General features: G+C 34.9%; 1 protein-coding gene across 1 annotated transcript in view; it reads right to left on the bottom strand.

Annotated features, from left to right (window-relative positions):
- LOC126746628 (chromodomain-helicase-DNA-binding protein Mi-2 homolog) overlaps positions 1–18,423 on the bottom strand; it is a 175,347-nt gene that overhangs the window by 126,003 nt on the left and 30,921 nt on the right. Inside the window, exons 9-10 of the mRNA XM_050454957.1 lie at positions 14,491–14,670; positions 5,117–5,329 (exon numbers count right to left, since the gene is read on the bottom strand). Of these exons, the coding sequence (XP_050310914.1) occupies positions 5,117–5,329; positions 14,491–14,670 (393 nt within the window). The remainder of the gene's footprint in view (positions 1–5,116; positions 5,330–14,490; positions 14,671–18,423) is intronic.

Here is an 18,423-nt window from a genome sequence, read left to right as displayed (position 1 = left end):
CATTATGTCCTATACGTAAAGTCAAGAGTTATCGAAAAAAAGACGATGCATGTCACAAATAAAAAAAGAACAAAAATTAAGTTAAATGTTCAAAATGGTTGCCATTCACGGCTTGACAATATCCAAGGCCATCAATAAAGTCTCGTTGCACATTTTCAATCATTTCTGGAGTTATGGCGCGCACTTCTCTGCGACTTCTCTCTTTCAAGTCGTCTAGGTTATTTGGCCTATTAACAAATACCTTCGACCTGAGGTATCCCCACAAAAAAAATCCATTGGGGTTAGGTCAGGCGACCTAGCAGGCCATTCGATGGGTCCTCTCCTTCCTATCCACCGATTGGGAAAGGTTTCATCCAAAAATGTACGCACAGTGGCAGCATAGTGCGGAGGAGCGCCATCTTGCTGGAAAATTAGTTCTTCGTCAGGATAATCTGGGTCCAATGGAATTGGAAATAAAGCTAGTAATGCTGGAACTAATTTAAATTGGAGAAAATACTACTACACACTTGTCCCGTTAAAGTCTGTTCAAAGAAAAAGGGACTTATTACTCTCGCGCACTATTCCACACCACACATTTAATTTTTGAGACTACTGGGTATTACCATCATCCAATCTGGGTACCTCCATCATCCAATGCGGATTTTCTGTTGCCCAATATCGACAATTTCGTCTGTTCCCACTACCATTCAAACAGAACGTGGCTTCATCGGAAAAAATTATATTTGTTACTAAATTATTATTTAGATTGCACATGTTTTGTAAGCGTTCACAAAACTCATTTCGCCTATGGAAATCGTCATCAAATAACTCTTGCACAGCAATAACTTTGTAGGGGTGATATTTGACATATCGGAGCAGCTTCTCTTTGAGCACGTTCTATCACCAAACCCAACCATGCACAGAATTTCTATTTTTTCCGTTAACTTTACCATTGTGAAAACCGCAACTTTGCTCGTACACTTCACACTTGACAATATCTGCTTGGCGTACAACCTGAATGTATAATTGGCTATTTAAATAAACTTCAAATGTTCCTTGACAATTATTATATTATGAAAATTTTAAATTATCGATTCCTATCATAGGAATATGACATGTAAGAAGTAATTTCGCACTAAATTTTAATAACAGATATAACATATAACATAACATAATATATAACACTTAAAAGTTAACGTGTTATCATTTATAATAATGCCAATATTTTTGGAATGTTTAATGTGTTTTATAAATACCGTACTCACTAATGCACTTGTACTTATTTACTAATAAACACAGCAACCCCACCGTACTCCGTTCCCTATTACCCACATTTAAACTTCAACTAAACAAACCTACATTTAGTGTCCTGAGGATGACCGGTTTCTGTTTTTTTTTATTTCTGATCCTATCCAACCACTTTCCACAGTAATAATAGATATTGCTTTCATACCTCTATCGCTACCATAATAAAACGGTTTCAATAATGTACTACGTAGATATCTACCACGCTAATATTGGTCATGCTATAAATATATATTAAAAAAATCATTTATTTACTAATCTATAACAGTTACACATATTTCTTTATTGAGAGTCTTTTATACGCATATCGAATTTCTTTTTTCATCTAAAATATGAATGCCTAACAAAACAAAGTCCTATATTAGCAAATATATAGGTCAGAGATGCCAAGTCTCGCTGTTCAACTAAATGTATTGAAAAATTCATATTTTGAATTTTGGCGGTTTGCAAGTGCCGGAATGCTCTCATTGGCTGGGCATATTCGTCCCTCCAAAAAGTACTTTTCTGTTTTTTCTACATGTACACCGTCAATTTCTACAAATTATAACTTTTAAACGATGCTTTCTTTTAGTACTTTCTTAAATAGATATTATTTCCATCACAGAAACTTGGCTCCAAAATGATATACTTGATGGTGAAATCCTTCCCAACTCATACGTAATGTACCGTTCTGACAGAAGAACTGACCTTGTTGCTGCTTCAAGGGGTGGTGGTGTTCTACTGGGGATTCTGAACCACCTCTCCTCGGAAGCCCTCGACCTCTCTGCGATCAGCCAAGAAATACCGGAAATCGATCTGGTAGGATGTAGAGTCAAATTTAATAATTTCATACTGTATATTTTTGTATTGTACGTTCCTCCTTCCATCGACTCCGTACAATTAGAACGCTTTCTCGAAGCCTTTTCCATGGTTAATGTAATCTATTCTGAACATGTGATTATCCTGGGAGACTTTAATGTCCCCACTTATATTAAACACTCGATATCTCCCAATAGTAAACGTCAACTTCTAAGTAATTTTTTTGATTTCCTAAACTATAAGCAATTCAATAACGTGGTAAATAACAATCTTCGCTGTTTGGATTTAATCTTTGCAAGCTTAAATATCTCTGTACTTAACAGCGGTGCATCTCTTGTCCCGGAGGATACCTACCATCCTTTTTTGTCATTTGAATTCCATGCAGGCCTTATCTCTCTCAATAACCTACCCCTTAATAAAGCTGAAATAAAGGAATTTAATTGTAGAAAGGCTAACTTTCCGCTTTTGTATCAGCTGCTGCTAGATACTGATTGGTCGCCTGTCATGGTGCAGCAGGACGTCAACGCCGCATGTGGTGTTTTTTATGATATACTGAACAACACTTTCGCTAGAGCGGTACCCTTCAAGGTAAAACGTAAAAGACGTTTCCCTCCCTGGTTTTCTGCGAACATAATTCGTAATATATATAAAAAGGAAAGAGCATTTCGTGATTTTAAGATTTCCAAGTCTAAACATCATCTAGAGATATTTAGATCTCTGCGCAAGACAATTAAAGCTCTAACTGCACAAGCCTACAAAATGTACGTCCATAGTATTGAGAACAAAATAACCTCCGATCCGAGTGAATTTTGGTCTTTTATTCGAAGCAAACGTAATCAGTCTCAAATCCCCGGCTCAATGAAGCTTTCTAACCAATCATACAATACGCCTGACAGCATTGTGTCCGCTTTTGGAGATTATTTCAGGAGTGTATACACGAACTCACTTCCCAGCGATCATCCTGTCGTCTCTGAACCTCCCTTAACTTGCATAGACGTCGTCGCGCTCGCGGCTACCGACATTATAATGGCGAGCAAGTGTCTCAAAAGCAAAATGACCTCTGGCCCAGATCTAATTCCTAGTTTTTTAGCTAAGGACTGCTCTGTTGCACTTACAGACCCTCTGCTCCACATCTTTAATCTGATCCTTAACACAGGTATTTTTCCCAATATCTGGAAACAAGCTAAAGTTTGCCCTATCTTTAAAAAAGGCGATGCTGGAACAATAGAGAATTACCGCCCTATATCCATTCTGTGCAATTTCTCAAAGTTATTCGAGTTGGCTCTTTATAAATTAATTTTTCCCAAGGTTAAGTCCATGCTGGCCAACGATCAACATGGCTTTGTTTCTGGCCGCTCATGTACTACAAACCTAGCATTCTTCTCTCAGTTTGTGTGCGAAGCACTTAATGATAGAAGTCAAATCGATGTTATCTACACAGACTTTCAAAAGGCTTTTGACCAGATTGACCACTTCATCCTATTAAATAAGCTTGAACGCCAGTTTGGATTCTCCGATCGCTTGATAAAGCTCCTTAACTCCTATTTAGTTGACCGCTCTCAGTTTGTAGTGGTCGAAGGCTTTAGATCTGCTTGTTTTTCACCCACCTCTGGAGTTCCTCAGGGCTCTAACTTGGGCCCCCTTCTCTTTAACGTTTTCGCTAATGACTTGATCTCCACCCTCAATTGCTCTCGGTTAGCATATGCTGATGACCTAAAGCTTTTCCATAGGATTGACTCTATAGCAGATTGTGGTCTACTGCAAGAAAACATCAATACTGTACACCATTGGTGCACTTTGAACCGGCTTAACCTTAATGTTTCCAAGTGTAATGTGGCCAACTACTTTCGTATCAAAAGTCCAATTGCCTTTAATTACTCAGTTAATGGAGAGTCTCTGGCAAGGTCTACCTGTTTCAAGGATCTTGGAGTCACCTTTGACCAAAAATTTTCTTTTATCCCTCACATCGAAGATACTGTTTCTAGAGCTACTCGCATGCTAGGCTTTATTATTAGAAATTGCAAACTTTTTTTGAACACTGCCACTGCCAAAACTCTCTACTATGCATTTGTTAGATCCAGGCTGGACTACTGCTCCCTCATTTGGTCTCCCATTTACAACCAGCACATTCACCTATTAGAATCAGTCGAACGGCGATTTCTTAAATGTTTGGCATTTAAGGATGATGGAGTCTATCCTCCAAGGGGTTTTGACCATAACCTGCTGCTCTCTAGATATACTGAACGGCCACTTGCGAAGAGGAGAGAAATGCATTCGGTGAAATTCTTGTTTAATTTACTTAACCATAAAATTGACTGCCCATCCCTTTTGCAACGGATTTGCTTTCATATACCACGCCCAGGATCCAGACAGTGTCCAGCTTTTAACTTGGACACAGCCAGGTCCAACATTCTGTACCAGAGTCCTATTCCTTTATGTGTCAAAACTTTAATACTATTGCTGATTCTTGTGACATTCACCATGACGATTTTGCACTTATCTTGAATCACCTGCGTATGGTCGGTGGGGGAGGCTAGGTTATTTAGTTTTTAGTTATTTAGTTTTTAGCTTGAATACATTTATTTACTCATTTTTTTTTTGCTCTTTTGATTTAAATTAATTCTTGATTCTTATCCTAATTTAGTGTTGATTTTTTATTATTTATTTTCTCAAGTTCAATACTTTTTTTTTATTATATAGCAATTCTTTTATAGTTCTTTTATAGTTTAGTTGCATGAATCTAATACAATTCATGCATTCGTACATTTATATATTTAATTGATTTTCCTGTAACTGGGTATATGTAACCTGTTGGAAATAAAGCTTATTATTAAATACTTTTGAAAACGCAGACAGCAAAGATACCGGCCTGAAATTTCTTTGGCGAGTACAAGCAGTATACAAAAACTAATGTTATGGTTTTTCCTTAACACACTTCAAGCTGTTATAATTCCATATTTAAATACTAGAACTGAGAACATCCTGTATGTATGAGTATAGATTCCAATATGCACATAAATATTCACGCACTTACCTTATCTTTACTTGGAATTTCCACTTCACTCCATCTCCAAGTCAAAATCTTGGCTGCTTTGCCCTTGAGAGGTGGGCAACTGCATCTGGGGCATTTCCAGTCTCCATCCGGGACATCGGTGAGAGGCGGATTCAGACAATGAGTGTGATAAGCAGATGGACATGAATCGCAGCATAAAAGTTCACCACCGTCTTTACATACACGACAAAATTCCTAAATAAAAATTTGTAAATATAAAATACAGGCGTATTAAAATTAATTTTAACAGTTAGTACAATACTACTTTTAGGTTTATTAGCAAAATTTAACTTTTATATTATTTTATAAAATTTTTGTTTTCTTCAGGTATGTCTTCAACTGTTTACTGATTCACAGAACAAAAGTGCATTTACTTAAAAAACATTGATCACTGCAGTTTGTTGTAAGACAGACTGTATAGTCGGAAAATAAATATAGTTTGGATAAAAAGTAAGAAATGCTAAATTATTGCTAATTATCAATAATACGATTTTAGTTTAATTTTTCTTGGTAAATACAAGAGGTTTAGACCAACTGATCACACTAACTCAACGGATGCTAACACTTATCGAAAAATAAAGCTTGGTAAAACAATTATGTGTGAAAAGAGATTTTAATAATTTTAAAGTAGTTTTAAAATATTTTTAATATCAATGTAAATCTACATTATTAATATATAGGGTGTTATTTAAGTACAGTGAAAGCTCTCCTTGCGGACAGCTCCTATAAGCGGACATCTCTTTTAACCGGACAAAGTTCCTGGAACTGAATTTCAGCATATCATTTTCAATGTTAAATGCATTCCGATAAGCGAACGCTCTTATAGATGGACGCGGACACTAGATTTTTCTGTATGTGATCAAAAAATCTAAGCGGATCATCATAAGCGGACGCGAAAATCTAATACCCGGACGATTTTTAGTTCCGCTTATTGCAATGCACATAAAATTCGGTAATTCCCCGATTTATATTAGGTGATTCCCCATTTACGCATTTCGTTGGCTATGTAATCTTGTGGTTTATCTTCAGTTCAGGGAAATTCGTAGTTGATTGAGATATTTTATTATTGTAACTGTAAAATGGCACAAAAAAAGGATGCTCTCGTTAAAGGAAAAGATGGAAGTTGTTAACGTATTAGACAGAGAAAGTGTTTCAGTTCGTCATTTGGCAAAGAGGTTTAACATTGGGAAAACGCAAGCAGCTGAAATTGCCAAAAATAAGGAAGCTATCAGGAGTAAATGGTAATCAGGAACTAATATAAATCAAAAGAAGAATTTTTTTAAAAAGGAAGGTTTTGCTATAGACAAAACATTTTTTGAGTGGTTTGTGAAAGCTAGAAGTCGGAACATTCAAATCTCAGGACCGTTAGTGAAAATGAAAGCTAAAGAAATCGCCATTACTTTGGGCTATAATAATTTCAGTGCGTCCGACGGGTGGCTGCAAAAGTGGCGCAAGAGACATAGTGTGAGTTTCAAATGCATATCTAGCGAAGCTGCTGCAGTAAATCAAGTTGATGTGTCACAATTTTTGGAGAAACTTCCGTCCATGTTGCTTGGCTACAAACCAGAAAACGTGTACAACGCAGATGAAAGTGGAATTTTTTTTTCGCGCATTGCCCGACAAAACTCTGTCCCTTAAAGGAGAAACATGTGTGGGTGGAAAGTTGTCTAAAGACAGACTAACCATTTTATTCTGTGCAAATATGGCCGGTGAAAAATGCGATTTGATTGTGATCGGGAAAGCGGCTGGTCCCCGTGCTTTAAAAAACGTTGCTATTTAGGATCTACCAGCGACTTGGAAATGCAACAAAAAGGCATGGATGACCCGAGAAATCATGTCTGAGTGGTTACTGGAATGCGACCGGAAAATGGGAATCCAAAAAAGGCAAGTTCTTTTATTTTTAGACAATGCATGCTCTCATCTTCGTGATTTGAAAATGAAAAGTGTGAAAATTATATTTTTACCGCCAAACACAACTTCAGTTTGTCAGCCCTTGGATCAAGGTATTATACAGAACTTTAAATTTTATTATCGGCATTTGATTTTAAAACATATTTTAACTAAAATTGACGATGTCCAAAGCTTATCTGAGCTTACAAAGTCTATTAATGTGTTAGAAGCTCAAACTCAAACTAAAAAATGCTTTATTATCAATATAAACATAGAAGCTGTAGACAAAGCCAATAGACTGTACATTAAAGGAATAAAAACGAGAAACTAATTTAAAATAAAATAAAATCATATAAAACTTTGAAAAATACTTATATGCTAATCATTAAAAAGTTCACCTAAACTATAGTACGCTTTACTAGCAAGAAATATTTTCGTCCTTGTACGTAGGCTTTTTTCAGTCGTAAGTTGTCTTATTTCTAGTGGAAGTTTATTAAACAGCTTTCTACCTCCATATATGATAGAGCTACGGACAAGTTCAAAATGAGGAATGGGTAGCCTCAACAAATAATTTTGTCGCGTATTATAGTGGCTTCCTAAGTGGAGTTCCTGTTTATATTTTCTAAAAACGAAGCAAACTGTTTCCAAAATAAAATTACAACACAGGGTTAAAATATTATGACTTACAAAAAGCGGGCGACATGAGACACGAGGCTTGGCCCCACATAGATATCTAATGGCCCTTTTTTGGAGTAAAAACACTGAACTAAAAAGTGAATTTGAACATGAACCCCAAAAGCAAATTCCATATCGAAGGTGCGACTCGATAATCGCGAAGTATGCAGATCTGGCGATGGAGAAATTAAGACTGGTGGCAATAACCCTTAGGGCGTAGCAGCCTGATGAGACTTTTCTATATACATTCACAATATGGTCTTCAAATTTAAGGAACTTGTTTGTGGAAAGACCCAAAAACTTACTGAACGGTGGCATGGTGATGGCTTCATTATTCAAACATATATCATTTGTATTACATTTAAAATTAAGGATATTTGTTTCGGAAACATTAAATGTCAAAAAATTTGCATCACACCGGTCTTTTATTTTTAACAAATCTGCACGTATATTGGCCTCCATTTGAGAAACATCAGAGTCGTGCCAGAGGATGGTGGTATCATCGGCAAACAATGTAAATTTGCCAGTTACCTGCAGTTGTGGCAGATCGTTCACATAAATGAGAAAAAGTAAAGGACCAAGTACTGATCCTTGCGGAACACCCAAATTTATATTAAGTTCCTTAGAGATACCACCATTAAATTTGACAGCCTGGACACGATTTGATAAGTAGGAACGAAACCACTCAAGGGCAGTTCCTCTGAAATCATAGAGCTCCAGTTTCATCAGCAGCACTCTGTGACTCACGCAGTCAAATGCCTTGGACAAGTCACAGAATACTGCTGCTGCAACTTCACCAACATCAGCCAGTTGTACAGGTGCTCTAGAAAGATAAAGATAGCATCATTTGTGCTCACAGACTCACGAAAGCCAAACTGCTGAAGACTCAATAGGCCAAACCTATTTAAAAATGAAACCATCCTCACCTTAACGAGCTGTTCCACTATCTTGGCTAAAGTAGGCAATAACGCTATAGGCCTAAAGTTATAAGGACAGTCGCGATCGCCACCCTTGTAAAGAGGAACAATAATTGCTTTTTTTAAGCACTCTGGGAAAACTCCAGACTTAAATTAAAAGTTAATTGACTCGGCCAAGACTTGCAAAGCACCAAGAGGTAAAACCGAAAATATTTTAAGAGAAAGCCCATCCCAACCTGATGAACTCTTATTCTTAATATTAACCATTAACTGTTTAAGCTCTTCTACACTTGTGGGGGCAAAAAAGAAAGATTCGGCTACTACGACATTGCTGAGATAGCTCCTGGGATCTATTTCTTGTGAGAGATTGGCTGCAAGGTTACTAGCAATATCATATAAAAACAGCATGGGATAAAGTAAATTCCTCTACAATTAAGAACTGTTTTGGCAAAGCTGGATTCAGAAAAAGTAGATGTAGCTCAGAATTTGCTGGGCAAAATTATTGCGATGCTGAAGACGATCTGCCCTTAGCGACACTTGCTCAGTTACTGCGACATGCCAAACATTTAGGAGTAGCAGACCCCCAGAAAGTAGATGATTTCCTGGCCCTAGACAATAACATAACAACAGAAGAAAATGCCAATGACAACTTTTCGAATTTGGATGTGAAAGCCCAGGCCAACTTGAATATGGTAGTCCAAACGACTCAGAAGAAGAAGTGAAACTGGTGGACTCACTAAGAGGTTCAAAAACTATAAATTCATATGGGGAAGCTCTAAATCATATTTTTATATTGAAAAAATTTGCTAAAGATGATTTCACTGCATTTCAACATTTAAAAAATTTAGAAAGTTATTACGAAAATTGTCTCCTTCAGCAAAAGATGGTAAAATTTCGTCAGACAAACAAAAAAACAAAAATTTTAAACTTTTTTCAAAAAGCTAAAGAATGTTTTTTTTTAAATTCTCGTACCATGTATTGAAGCATTTATGTTTTTGTATGCGTATACATACATATAGATATATAGCATAAATACATACTTTAAAAATGTGGCGAGTTTCTGTATCATTTTCCTCATGATTATGTATTACCTCATTTTCTCATGATTATATACCCCATTATTTATACTCTATACTCACATATTCTCTTTTAAACGGACACCTCCGATAAGCAAACAAAAGTTACGAAACCGTGAGTGTCTGCTTATGGGAGCTTTCACTGTATATACAATAAATTTGGCAGGCGATTTTTTGAGTAATTTTAAGACAAAAAATTGAAATAAACATGTATCGGTAAACATGTATCTTGTAAACAAAGCCGTTATTATTTACAAGATAAAAAAATTGTTATAATAAACTTAAATTTTTAAAAAATGTTTTTTTTCTTGAATATCTTAAATATCTCTTATCAAATTTTGTTGGAATTTGGCGGTGTAATTTATACTAAAGGTGTTGATTTAGTCCTAGTTTAATTACAATTTTTAAATCCCAGTGGCGTCCTTAGATACTGCTAAGCGACTATTTTTGACTAGAAAAATACACGCCACTGACTTTTATCAATTTTTAAAATTCTTTATAGAAAACCAATTAAAAATAGAGCTTTTTTGTCTCATGCATTTTTTTAGTTTTCGAGAATTAAAGTTAAAAGCACTTAATTGCATATCTCTAGATCATACAAGAAACATACGAAAAAGTTTCGTTTTCGAAATTTTTATCTTTCATATATTTTAATAACAATGTAATGTAATTGAAAAACATTAACACCAAATTAACGGGTTTTACTTAAGTAATTAAGAAATACTGTTGAAATTTGTTGTCAACCTATTCTTCTTGATAGTTATTCCTATTGTTAAATGTAGTTATTCTTTTTAATCTATTGTTAGTTTTTGGTGTTTATTTTTTATCCAGAGTTGTTCAATTTACTCATGGAAACCCAAATGTTGCAACACGCATTTATGGAGAAAGATTTCCTCAGCGTGTAATACCTAACAGAAGAACTTTTGTATAGATCTCCATACTCGACTTTCCGAAACAGGCAACTTTAAAAGATCGACGGTTGTCATAGGGAGACCCGTAGTTGTATGTATAGTTCAAATTAAAGAACATATTCTAAATGAAATTGAAGAAAATCGTAATATCAGCACTCGTAAAATATCTGAAGAATTCAAAATTAACCATGTCACTATGTGGCAGATTTTAACAGACATATGCAACGTGTTCAAGTTGTATTGGCTATTTGCCTTTCAGACTAAATTTTTCTGATTGGTTATGAAAAGAGATGGACTACTATTTCAGAAGCTACTAATTTGTAGCTGCTTTTCGACAGAAGCAGCTTCTCCTTGCTTTTAGTTCTCAAAAAAGCTGCTACTAAAACGCAGTACATTGTGAACAATGCTAGTCACAACCCGAACCATTCTATATTGGTGAATTGTACAGGGTGGCCAACTAAGAATGCGAGGTACTGTATCTCGGAACGTACTCATCGCAGAGGCTTGCGGCACAAAATACTATTACTAAAACGACCAAGGGAAAAACCTGGAAAATATTTTTAAGTTTCTAAAATGACCGCTAGGCGGCGTAACTTCGATCCTGAATCTAAAAAAGTAAAGTTTTGTGAATTTCGATATATTAACCTAACAAGAAAATACTTTTTAAATCTTTAAAGTAGAGGACAATCTGAAACTTTTTTGTTCGACAGTTTTTGCTGTATCTCTGAAAATAAAGTGGTGGGGGAGTATTCAAAGGTTTCCGTAAAAAACACCCTGTATCTTATAAATGCCTTAGTCGACTTTAACACGGTTGTGTTCTTTAAAAAGAGCCATTCTTGGGCTTTAACTAGTTTTCCAAGTTTTGTTAGTTTCACATGTCGCCACCAGAGGGCTTTCTTGAACAATCCGACGGAAATGGAAAATTTTCTCAAAAAAATTAAATGCCCTTGGTATGATTTTTTTTCATGAAAAAGTAGCTAAATGATGCCCAAACAGGTTCGCGAAAACCGCATCTCGATATCTTATTCCTAACCTAAAATTTAGGCCAAAGAAAATTTTATACGAAAATCCCATGAAAGGAAGCCCTGGAAACAAACAAAAAACAAATATTTAATCAAAACATGAATATACCTCTAATTGTCAATAGTTGTCAATAATTTCGCTTACTCTTGTATAATTTTTGTCGTAATAATGCGTTTTACGAATGATGAAGCTGTGGATTTGCTTGCAGTTTATTTTGAATGTCTTCAGAATGCCGCAGTAGCAAAAAGAGTTTATACGCGGCTCGATATCCAAATAGGCGTCCTTGCGATGTGAGAATTTTTCCCGATTAGGTGCTGACGTTTACGCCTACATTTCAACGGCAACGGATTAAAACAACCCAAGAAAATATTAACTACGTACTGGAATAATAGGAAATCCTCATGTTAGCACAAGAACATTATCCCTTGAGTTTGGCATATCGCGAACAACGGTTCAAAATATTTTGAAAGACCATCATAGGTATGTTTAAATGACCGTCACAATATACTGACTCATTCTAATATTCTCTGAATCTATCTAATATTTGTTTCAATTTTTACTAGTAATTTTAATTAATTTTAGAGTACACCCATATCATGTTGTATCGCATCAGGCCTCAAAAGAGAAAGACTTTGATCAGAGGTTGGACTACTGTCATTGGATGTTGCGTATGTTCATTCAAAATTCTTTGGACTCATGAAGCCATCTTTAATAGCGACGGTAGACTGTTCTGCAGAAAATCCGCATTGGTTGCGTGAAGTTCAGCACCAAGGTCGTTGGAGCTTAAATGTGTGTTGTGATATAGTGGTAACCAAAATTATTGGGCCATACTTTTTCAAACAATCCCTAAATAGCAACGTTTATCTTAACTTTTTGACCAATCAATTGCCGTTATTGCTGAAAAATGTGCCATTGGAATTACGGCAAAACATGTTTTTGCAGTTAGATGGTTGGCCCGCACATTTTGCTATTATTGTTCGAGAGCACAATAATGCAGTTTTTCAACAGTGGTGGATTGGAAGAGGAAGTCTCTTTTCATGGACTCCACGATCACCAGATTTAACTTGTCTTGATTTTTATTTATGGGGTCGAATAAAGAACACCGTGTTTCAGAGCCAACCTACGACCAGAGAAGAGATGAAAAACCCGATTCGCAATGCAATTAGGAATATACCCAGAGCCAAAATTGAAGCTACAGTTCTGTATACCCATGAGAAGCTTCAAGAATGTATAGAGCATAATGGTCAACATTTTTAACATCTACGGAGGCATTAAAAAGCTCTTTAACTTTTAAATCGGTCCTTTTCAGGGCCAAAAATTAATATAAAAGAAAATTGAAGAAAAATTAATTTTAACATTTGTATAAAATTTTCTTTGGCCTAAATTTTAGGTTAGGAATAAGATATCGAGGTGCGGTTTTCGCGAGCCTATTTGGGCATCATTTAGCTACTTTTTTATGAAAAAAAATCATATCAATACATTTAATTTTTTTGAGAAAATTTACCATTTGTCGGAATGTAAAAAATTGTTAAAGCCCAAGATTGGTTCTTTTTAAAAAACACAACGATGTTAAAGTTGACTAAGCCATTTCTAAGATACAGGGTGTTTTTTATGGAAACCTTTGAATACCCCTCACCACATTATGTTTAGAGATACAGCAAAAACTGTCGCACAAAAAAGATTCAGATTGTCCTCTACTTTAAAGTTCAAGTATTTTTATATCGAAATTCACAAAAACGACTTTTTTAGATTCAAGATCGCAGGTACGCCGCCTAGCGCTAATTTTAGAAACTTAAAAATATTTTCCAGGTTTTTCTCTTGACCGTTTTAGTAATATTTTTTACCGCAAGCCTCTGCGATGAGTACGTTCCAAGATACCAGTACCTCGCATTCTTAGTTGGCCACCCTGTACAGTGTTGTTACATTTGATTATTATTTTTAAATATTATGGTATATATTTGCATTAGTATTACCTCTTAATCAAAAAAAAACAATTAAAAAAGCAGCAATTGTCAGAAAGCGTTTATCTTTTTAAGACTCTATTAGATATGTATGTACTTAATTACGCAAACGTTACTAAGGCTTATTAAGAACCATTACCAGATAAAGCTTGTCCTTTAGTTATACTGCATAATGCTGCGAAAAGAGAGTTTTTGGTCACCTTAGGATAAGCTACTGGCTTCTAACCTGCTATTTTAAAGCAGCTTTTTGAAAAAAGCAGTAGCTGCATTAGCTGCTTTCTTAAAAATAGCAGTTTTGCCCATCTCTAGTTAGGATGTAAAATAAAAATAAAATAATTTCATATTTCCTAAGTCAAATATTGTTTATAGATGAAACTCGTTTTTCTTAACATTTAGATATCAATGTTCACAATAATCACATGGCTGAAAAATGGCCCACACCTTAATAAAAGAATAAGGTTCAATAACAGTTTTCTTTCAATATCTGGATTGGAATTATAGGTGATCATGTTATTGGGTCACAATTTTTTTCTACCTAGACTTAATGAAGAAGAATATCAATGGTTTAATAATACAAATATAACATAATATAAATAATAAAATTAGGAATATCAAGACTTTCAGAAGAACTTTCACCTTAAAGCGTTGGTATACAAAATTCCCGTTGAAAATTAAGAGCATCTACGAAATAGAATTACTAATTGATGCGACATAATAAAAATACACCAGGTATTTTCGGGAGAGTGCCTAATTCAATGATAAGGCGACTAGACGGTTGTATTAAGGACGAAAGGAACCATTTCCCACACTTAATCTAGTAAAATTCGTTGGTTTACACGTTTTACTTTAGTGCTTATTAATTGTTACACATATGAAACTTAATATGAATTATGAATAACTTACTTGATGTTCATCATCATCTTGGTCTGCGGGACCCTCGCTTTCACAATGAGGACAGCTCCATTTTCCTTCCGGAGCTTCATCCAATTCTGGTTCTAGACATACCAAGTGGTATGCTCTCGGGCAAGTATCACAGAGAATAATCTCTCCTCCTTGCTGACATACTTCACAGTAATCTTGGTGCTGTAAATCAAATTAACGACACGGTTAATCTTAGGGATTATTACATAGGATCATGTTCTTCCGTTTTATCATTTTAAATAATTTCACAGATAAAATAACAATTATTTGAACAACTTAAGCATTAAGTCACAAAAATCGTTCTTGGGTAAATAGGGAAATATCTATTCACTTGACTTATGATACAAATGAGAACATAAATGATTATGGATTCGATAATAATTCATTAAACTTCCTTAGGTCCTATCTTTCTGAAAGACAGCAACTGGTGGTATTAGAAAATCAAGCTCAGTCAAAGCGCTCTTATATAAGTTCTGGGGTACCACAAGGATCCGTCTTAGGTCCTATCTTATTTCTAATGTACCGGGTGGGCAAATAAGAATGTTCACCGGCTATATCTCAGCGGCAAATTGAGATATAGCGAAAATCGTAAAGACTATCGACACAATTCGAAAAGCGCAGTTTATAGGTTGGGACATGTTCTTTAAAATAAATTAACATTGGTTAAAATCGCTCAAGTCAAACCAGAAAAATGTCTAAATATTAAAAAAAAGTTTTGACTTCCCCCCACCACTTTATTTTAAGAAATATAGAAAAAAATTTATAACAAAAGACAAAGGTAATTAAGAAAGCGTTAAAATGCATATATTATAAATACCACTTATTTTGAAAAAAATCGTAGGAATAACTAGTTTTCTGTTTGGTCATGCCTGTGATGCCCTCTAGCGGCTGTGCCACAATCTCGAAAATAATTGCCAGCATTTTCTTTTAAGCACTTTTGTAAAAAAAATTTTTACCGGAACGCTCTATCTCAATTAGCCGCTGAGATATAGCCGGTGAACATTCTTATTTGCCCACCCGGTACGTATACGTATTCATACCTACTAAAAATTAAACTGTTGGTTTAAATTTCCCTTAAAACATCAAAGTTCAAAGCACAATTAGGAAAATTGCATATTTTTCCGTTATCCAATACTATAAACTCCTCGAAAGTATGAACACAGTCATCCCTAATTATAATCCATTTTTTAATCCGTAGGAGCACACGAAAGGGTCGATAGCCATAAAACGGTCGTAAACCATTGGCGTCCCACTTTTCAAGTACATTAAGACCTGAATGTTTTCATTTGTTGGGTTTATTTAATAGTGCAAGAAATAGGCCAATTTTAACCATAAATTCTTTGAATTACTTAAGTACCTAATGAACAAGTTCTTTTTAACCCTTATAAGTATATATTGTCTAGGTAGGTAAATATGGAGGTATAGGTATTATAGGTACCTAAATTGTGCAATCTTAAATGCAAACAGGTAGTTATATTTTATGGTATATAATGTAGATATATCCTAAAAACTTAATTTATTTTTCAGTATTGTTGCGCATTTGTTGTAAGAATGTCAAAGTTTAGCCCCGTAGTGTGTAAAGGTGTTTTAGATTTTAAAGCAAGGACTATAGTACTAAACGTATATGATGCACTTGTGCATCAAATGCCTCTAAGTACTGTTAGAAATCTAGTTTCTACATGTGCCAATATGACAGGCATAAGTAAAGCAACAATTTACAGACTTCTTAATGACAGAAAAAGTGAAAACCGTGAGAACTTGCCTAAGAAGAGTGTAAAGAAAACTGCCGGTAGGAAGCCAATAGCAGTTGATGAGACAGCAAAGCATATCATCAGGAGGACAGTACATTCATTTTATTTTAAGAATGAAATCCCAACTATCGACAAAATTTTGACACTTATAAAAGAAGACGAAAATGTACCAGAAATGGGAAGAAAAAAATGATGGAAAATTTTACACGAATTACATTTTTCTTGGCAAAAGCAAAATAGAAAATCTATTTTAATAGATAAAGAAGAAATAGTCTGTTGGAGAAGAAAGTATTTAAGGCAAATTAAGGAGTATCGAAAGGAAGGAAGAAACATTTATTATTTGAATGAAACCTGGCTTAACGAAGGACACACCGTGAGCAAGTGCTGGCAGGATAAAAATGTTTGAAGTTCCCGTCAGGCTTTTTTAGAAGGTTTATCGACTGGCTTGAAGTCTCCTTGTGGTAAGGGCCACAGATTAATAATTACACATATTGGGAGCTATAAAGGATTTTTACATGGCGGTCTGTTTGAATTCGAATCGAAGTCAACTAAGGATTACCACGAAGAAATGAACGCTGATGTGTTTGAAGATTATTTTTCCGAATTGATCAAGTCAATTCCCGAAAATTCAATTATTGTTATGGACAATGCCAGCTACCATTCAAGATTAATAAAAAAATTACCATCATCCTGCTGGCGAAAAGGGGAAATAAAAAACTGGCTTACCGAAAAAGAAATACCTTTTAGAGATGACGCGGTAAAAGCAGAGCTTCTGACAATAGTTACAGAAAATAAAACAAAATATAAAAAACACGTTATTGACGAAATGGCAAAACAACACAATATAACTGTATTTTGTTTGCCACCTTACCATTGTGAATTAAATCCTATAGAGTTAATTTGGGCTCAAGTAAAAGGATTTGTGGCTAGAAATAATAAAACCTTTAAATTGAAAGATGTGAGAGAACTTCTGAAAGCAGCAGTGGATAACGTTACCCAAGAAAACTGGAGCAATGCTGTGAATCATGCTATAAAAGAGGAAGAAAAGATGTGGACCCTCGATAATCTTCTAGAAGAAACTGTCGAACCCTTAATTATAACAGTGAGAATGTCTGATTCGGATGAAAGCGATGAGAGTAATGAAATGTGTGATTTATAAATTGATTTTTTTTGTATAATTCGTAAATATTTTTATTGTAATATATGTAAATATGGTTAATAAATTAAAAGATCCTTATATTTATGTACCTTTCTTATAAATGACAAGATACAGTGTGACCCATTTGTTTTCGGGTCACCCTGATAAAAAGTTTATTTTTGGTGCGATTTTGCTCTGGTTTTTTTAGAATGTTAGGTCCAGAAAAACTGCTTCATTATAACAAAAAAAAATTCTGCCATGCAAATTCCAATGCCTACTAATGTCAGTTTTTAAGGGCCAAATTTTAAGAAACCATGCTAGGCATTTTTTTAGCAAAAAATTGTGCACACCACTGGATTCGGCATCCCCCAAAACGGCCTTATACCAAATTTCACCAAAAAATATTAAATAACAATTTTATGATAAAAAAAAGAAATGCGCTTTACTTCTAAATTGTCTCTAAAAATTATTGAAATATTGAATTGTCACATTTGACATCTAACTGTCAAAAGTGGTAATAGAACGTGTTTAGATAGTATTAGTAATCATGGAAAATTTAAATTTAAGAGAAAAAATAGAAATTGTTCGTCTTGTTGGTGGTAACACGCGTTCGATGAGAGAAGCTGCCAGAGAATTTAATATTAGGCATCCTGATAGACCAGTAAGTCTAAGTACTGTGCAACGTGTTAATAAAATTTTCAATGAAACACGATCTGTTTCGAAAAATCTACTTAAAAATAGACATAATGGACGGCGTGGGCTCAGAAGAAATGAAAATTACATTTTGGAATATTTTAACGGCAATCCTCGAAGTACTGTCAGAACGGCTAGTTTGGTCCTTAACATCCCCAGAGAAAGTATAAGATGCTTGCAAAAAAATAACATAAAAGCATTTAAGCCAAAATTTTTGCACACCTTAGAAGATGGTGACCAGGCAAGAAGAGTTTTGCTATTGGCTTCAGGGAGAATATTTAAATAATAGAAACTGTCTAGATGAAATCCTTTTTAGCGATGAAGCCACTTTTA

Source organism: Anthonomus grandis, chromosome 17 (genome assembly GCF_022605725.1).
Source record: "Anthonomus grandis grandis chromosome 17, icAntGran1.3, whole genome shotgun sequence".
Classification (NCBI taxonomy): domain Eukaryota; kingdom Metazoa; phylum Arthropoda; class Insecta; order Coleoptera; family Curculionidae; genus Anthonomus; species Anthonomus grandis.
The sequence above is the reverse complement of the archived record's forward strand: the minus strand, read 5'-3'. Positions and strand labels throughout refer to the sequence as shown.